The sequence below is a fragment of the Lolium perenne genome, chromosome 7, assembly GCF_019359855.2.
Source record: "Lolium perenne isolate Kyuss_39 chromosome 7, Kyuss_2.0, whole genome shotgun sequence".
Taxonomy (NCBI): domain Eukaryota; kingdom Viridiplantae; phylum Streptophyta; class Magnoliopsida; order Poales; family Poaceae; genus Lolium; species Lolium perenne.
In genome coordinates this window covers 85,745,856-85,751,830 of record NC_067250.2, presented here as the reverse complement: position 1 = coordinate 85,751,830, position 5,975 = coordinate 85,745,856, and the positions used below count along the sequence as shown (strand labels likewise).

The 5,975-nt window shown below is 48.1% G+C and overlaps 1 protein-coding gene across 1 annotated transcript; it reads right to left on the bottom strand.

Moving 5' to 3' along the window:
- Positions 1-690: 690 nt before the first annotated feature.
- Positions 691-5,705, bottom strand: LOC127316790 (3-hydroxy-3-methylglutaryl-coenzyme A reductase 3). The gene is made up of 4 exons (XM_051347256.2): positions 4,669-5,705; positions 3,674-3,855; positions 2,285-2,631; positions 691-1,437 (listed from the first exon to the last, which is right to left on the bottom strand). The coding sequence occupies exons 1-4, from the start codon at positions 5,592-5,594 to the stop codon at positions 1,180-1,182; spliced, it is 1,713 nt and encodes a 570-aa protein (XP_051203216.1). The 5' UTR covers positions 5,595-5,705; the 3' UTR covers positions 691-1,179.
- Between the last annotated feature and the right edge of the window lie 270 nt (positions 5,706-5,975).

The following is a 5,975-nucleotide window of genomic DNA, read 5'->3' as shown; positions in this document are numbered from 1 at the left end:
CCATGCACACACGCTATACATGGATGATGGATCCCTTCCCTGTAAGAAAACAAAGTGCAATCTCAGGTCCATGTGCCATGCTGGATGTGGTCTGCAGAACGTGCAGCCACATGCCCATCGACGCTCCTTCATCGTGGATCGAGGATCGACAGAGTCAGCACTCAGCACCAGACGATTCACACTTCTGTTCATGTTGCCGAGAGTACGTCGTCTGCCACTAAACCAATAACATCATCTTACTGCTTCAAGAAAATACTGTATATCATCTTATACTAAGATAAGTTCAACCACCACCTCTACTAACCATCGAAGTCGAAGCACCGGGAAAGGGAAAAGCTCTGTGATTTTAGAATGCCACAACTAGCAGCTAGGTGATGTCAATGACGCGCTGCACCCATCAGATTACTACTCACAGGTGCCAAGACAAATCACAGATCTGTAGCACAAGATCAAGTTACTACCAGGTTCATCCAACAGACCTTCCAGGGGACAGACACGCGAAGGCGACACTTGAACATCTGCTGACACACGCATTGATCTGGAATATTAGGCAGATCTACAAAAGGTCAGATGCTCTTTGCTGTGTGCTGATATGACACGGCGGGTGAACCTGCCAGGGCGCTCTGGAGAGCTCGGAGACCCACCACATCTTTTGTTTAAGATCACACCACCAACTTCGACAGGGTTCGATTAACAACGAAGGAAGAAATATGATCAAACAAAGGTGATATACAGTTACAAGGCTAGCTTCCTGAAGCAAGGAGAGAAATCTCTAGTTAAGTACAGTTGCAAGTTTCAAGAGGATCTCTACACTTTCTGCACAAAGCTTATGAACAAACAAAGAGCGAAACAGACCAAAGATGTTAGCTTCTCCTGTGCCCGTGGCGTCTGACGGCGATGGCAGCTGCAGCAGGAGGAGAACGACGCAAATTTAGCGGCCAAGGAAACGGGCCAGAAGTGATAAACAGACCAAACTCGTGTAAAATGCTTCAGCCATGGGGATTTCGCGACACTGCTGCTTGACGACGATTGACGAATTGACGCTTGCTGAAGAGTGCTTTGATCAGCCCGCGAGAAAACACTGAAACACACCACACGACACAACCTTCTTCTCCATTTACACTTGCAGGGTATTTTTACCCTGTATGTTTCGTTTCTCCATTAATTCCCCTGATAAATTCAGGGAGTTAAGCTCAGCGATGCAGCCTTGGACATGTCTCTGCTGGACCTGTTGTACTTCATGTGGCTCTTGACGAGCTGGCCGGCGGCAAGGGCCGACAGGAGGGACAGCTCCCCGGCGAGAACCCCGCCTGCCACCACGGTGGCCAGGATCCGCGCGTTCGTTCCCGGGGATTCTCTGTTGGCGCCTTTCACGCCCAGCAGGTCCAGGCATGCGGACTGCGACGCCAGCTGAGTCCCACCGCCAACTGTGCCCACCTGCAATTTTCACTAAAATATCACTACATGCCCATCGCTGATCTCAATGTGTTCCAGTAGGAAACAAACAAACAAACATCGAATATATAGGAAAATGTGTCTCTCTCATCCTACCAACCACACAATATATACACGGCTAGATGATCGACAAGGCCTGCTTAACAAGTGGCTAATGAGTAGGGAAACGGGGCATCGAAAAATATACCCTTTCTCTCGGTAAGAATCCTATGATACAAATCTGCTGGCGATATATAGTTGACAGTTTATAGCAAAAGCATTATTATGATTATATATAACAGTTAAAGTATATAAATCACAATATGTGTAGCTTGAGTGCTGGGAGATTCTGTTTAGGCCTTTAGTTTTAAAAGCTCATCCAATCCTGGTAGCTGCAGCCTTAAGAGAAAGGGGCATCTTTCTTTAAGTGACATTGTTGTTGAATTCCAGCCTTCATAAACATTTGAGAAACTGGACAAGGCAGCTTAGAAGCACATATTTTAAAACCTTAACAAATTCTTTTCCCCTATTAGTTGTAGAGGATTTCTGTATTCTCAATGAAAAGGAAGTAGTTCAAAAATAAATGAATGAAAAACCAGAGTTGCCTCCAGCTTCCTCAAAAATAAAACTTATAAAGCTTGGAAGGTGCTAGATGGGGATGGTCACTAGTTTGAACAAGCAACATATTAAGTATCAATTAACCCATTAGGGACCATAAGTTACGTGCAGAGAATTTCTTGCAAATCAAAAGTATGGTGGGACCAAAAGAATCGTAGGTGACGATCACATCATCGGCACAAAACCTGGATATACTGACAACTGGATATATAAAAACTGTACAGCTGCATACCTCAATAGATGGCATAGTGACTGATATGTGAAGATCTCTGCCGTCATTTATAGCTTCCAACATTGTGATGCACTGAGAACTTTCCACATTTTGTGCAGGATCCTGGCCGGTGGCTATGAAGATGGCTGATACAATATTGCTTGCGTGGGCATTGAAACCCCCAAGAGCTCCAGCAACAGCTGAGCCCGCGAGATTCTTGATCACATTTAGTTCTACCAGTGACTGCACATTGGTCTTCAGAACCTTTCTCACAATCTCCTCCTTGATCACTGCCTCACAAACCACAGATTTACCACGCCCCTCGATCCAGTTCACAGCGGCTGACTTCTTGTCTGAACAAAAGTTACCTGGTTTCGTTGCCGAAGAATACTAATTAGTTTGGAAAAAAATGGAGACATGGTGATCTGTTTATTTATATATATCTGTGTATAAATATGGCCAAATACAGTATGTGTGATGACTCAGGCTGTTAATCTGTGTAAGAAAACAAAAGGTCTAGTGGTCGGCCTGCTTCTAATATTCATTCTTTCAATTATTCTGACAGACTACACACTTTGTCCTGAACCTTGTTCTTTTTTCTCAAATACACACCTACGTGCGCATCATTTTGTATTAGAAGGAAACGTCAAAGTGAGTTATGCTATACGTACGACCTTTTTCTTACGATTTCCGTACGACGCGCGGCCACGCATGCATCACATCTGCGTGGATACCTTTCCTTGTCTTGGCAGAAGATGAATTAAGGAATCAGGTTTAGCCACGTCTTAGCCGTACATCGATCGGACAAAGAAGTTCGTATGTGAGGCATTTCCGAACGTCAAATGATGCCAGTTTACATACAGAAAAAAAAAAACAAAGCGAAAGAAAACGAAATGATACATCATGCATATCAGAAATCTTGAATGATGTAGAGGTCCCAGCTACTCAAAGTTTGTACTAATTGAAGTCAATATCGTTGTTCACTCCTATTAGAAATCTTGCATTAAAGATATAATACTACCTTATTTAACAAAAAGACCGCTTTCAAAGCCCTTTCTATATATCTCGTAATGAATAGTGGCAAGTACCAAATTCAACATCTTATGGCCTGCCAAGTTGGTTGCATGACCATCTGATATTTGACTGAATATGTCAATGTTCAGCATATGTTGGTCATTGGTTACCCCGATAACTGAATTTGTCAACGTATTATTGTTAATTATCCCTTTTGAAAACAAGACCTAAGGTTTTGAATGATGAAAACACCACTCTGCTTATTCTTTGAATATTGTTCAGCAAGCCATAGTTGTCTCGGAAATTAATAGCAGTTCCATTCTAATTATCAGAAGATTACTAGGTGACTAACTCCAGTAGTTCCGCTTATGTGGAAGGTGGCAAGACAAAGCGAACCTGATATGCTAATGACATCCATGTCAGGGAAGTCATCCTGGAGGTAGTCCAGCACGTTCTGCACGCCCTTGGAGATCATGTTCATCCCCATGGCATCCCCTGTGCTGCAGCTGAATCTCATGTAAATGTTCCTCCCTGCCATCGCGCACTGCACAGTCTGCAGCCTCCCAAATCTGCTCGACCTGCTCACATTCATATTTTCCAACAATTAATAAGTATATCGTAGTACCCTGTACACATACTGGTCAAGTCATACTAGCGTCACTCTTACAGCCAAACGTTAAAACGTTAATAATATTAGAGAAATTATTTTTTGATTGAGACAACCAGCGAGGTGATTTCAGCCACCGCTGCTCTGAGAAGCGTGTTGAGTTTGTTAATAAAATGCCATTTGGTGCAGCCTAGTAAGTTTGTCGTTGTGGTACGTAAGCAAAATCATGTGTGAATTTAACCTGTTGAAGATCAAGTTTCATCTTTTCGAAGGAATGAATATAATATATCGTCTCGTGTCGTGTTCCAGCTAGTAATAATAAAATTAGTAATATTCATAGCCGTACAGCTAGTAATAAAAGTACTAGTAATATTCATAGTCGTACTGCATCATCCCAAACAAGAACTTCAAAACCTTAACAGTAGAGTCAATGAGAAAAAAAGTTTGTCAAAGACAGAGACAGGTGGCGTATCGCCGGACACAAGGTTTGCGGTACTAAATGCTAACACAATGAATGAAGGGATAGTAATACTCATAGTCGTACTGGCATCATCCGAAAGAAGAAATTCAGTATTTGAACAGTGGATTCAATGAGAAAAATGTTTGTCGAAATTCGAAAACAGAGACAGGTGATTTCAGCGTGAGATGCGTATCGTCCAACACACGGTGCGCACAAATCCAGTGCTAACACAGTGGTGTGTAACTATCAATCAAAATTATGGTTTATGGATAACTTGACTTCTGTTGGTGGTTATCAGTAAGTATGCAGTTAATAGTGTTGTACCTATTGAAGACGACGGAGAGCGTGTCGAAGTTTGCAGGGTCCTCCAAGAAGGCCTTGAGGTGTGCAGCTTGGCGCGCGGTGGGGAAGCGGGCGACGGGCGCGCGCGTCATGGCGTCCCGGAGCACGACGCTGGAGGCGCCGCCGGACTCGGCGATGGCCTTGCAGCCGCGGTTGGTGCTGGCGACGAGGCAGCCCTCGGTGGTGGCCATGGGCACGTAGAAGCGCTGGCCGTCGAGCAGCAGCGGCCCGGCGATGCCCACGGGGAGCTGGACGTACCCCACGGGCAGCTCGCAGCACTGCCCGAGGATGGACGCGTAGTCGAAGCCGTCGAGCGGGAGCCCCTCGATCTGCCTGCCCGTGATCCGGCGCAGGGCCTCGCGCCGGAGCCCCGCGGCGCGGCGGCAGTCGCCGAGCTTGGTCTCGAGCACGTAGGACGGTATCTTCCCGGCGACGACGCCGGCCACGATCTCCTCGTCCTCCTCCGGCATTTTGTCGGACACCGCGTCGGCGCTCCCGAGGAGGCCGCACTGGGCGGGCGGCGCCGGGGCCGGGGGCTTGGCGGTGGTGGAGGAGGAGGAGGATGCGACGAGGAAGTCCTCGTCTTCGTCGGTGGAGGAGACGATGGACTGGACGAAGGCGATGCCGAAGAAGCTGAGGAGGTAGATGAGCGAGGCGACGAGGACGAATGTGGCGAGGATCTCGGTGAGGCTGACGACGTGGAACGGGATGGAGGAGCGGATCTTGGCGCGCCACCGGCGCATCAGGTAGGCCAGCGACACGGCGAAGAGCGCCGAGAATATGAGGTTCGTGTGCCGGATTGGCAGCGGCAGCGCGTCGCCGGCCTGCAGCGCCCTCGGCGCGCCAGCTGGCTTGCGGTGGGGCACGCCCACGGCCGGCGGCGGCGCCATCCTCCGCCGTACGTCCATGCCTGCAGGAACGCGCGCGCGTCCGAGTCAAACGTGCACGATGTGGGCACGGCTCGGCCGCTCGGGGTGGTGAGTGGGGTGCCGCGAGCGAGAAGGAGCGCGGGTGTTTCGAGGGCCTGGAGATGCAGCCGGTTCGGGCTTAAAAAGGCAGAGGCAGTAGCAGCCCACACGTCCGGTGTGCTTACCCACTGCCACTGACGCTGTAACTGGGCCCGCTCCGAGGATCGCCCGACGTGGGCCGTGTGGCCTTCCTCTCTCGCCCGCTGTCTGGCTGACGTGTACACCATCCGTGGAAACACTCCACGTGTACGACTTTTTTTTCTCTACGATTTCCAAACTTTTAGCAGCCAGCTACTCGCCCGCGTAAAACTGCATATAAAA

Coding starts and splice junctions, on each gene's coding strand:
- LOC127316790 (XM_051347256.2), bottom strand. CDS start 5,594: ATGGACGTACGGCGGAGGATGGCGCCGCCGCCGGCCGTGGGCGTGCCC. Junction 2,632..3,673: donor GGATGTCATTAGCATATCAG/GTTCGCTTTGTC, acceptor CAACGAAACCAG/GTAACTTTTGTTCAGACAAG. Junction 1,438..2,284: donor TCACTATGCCATCTATTGAG/GTATGCAGCTGT, acceptor TGAAAATTGCAG/GTGGGCACAGTTGGCGGTGG.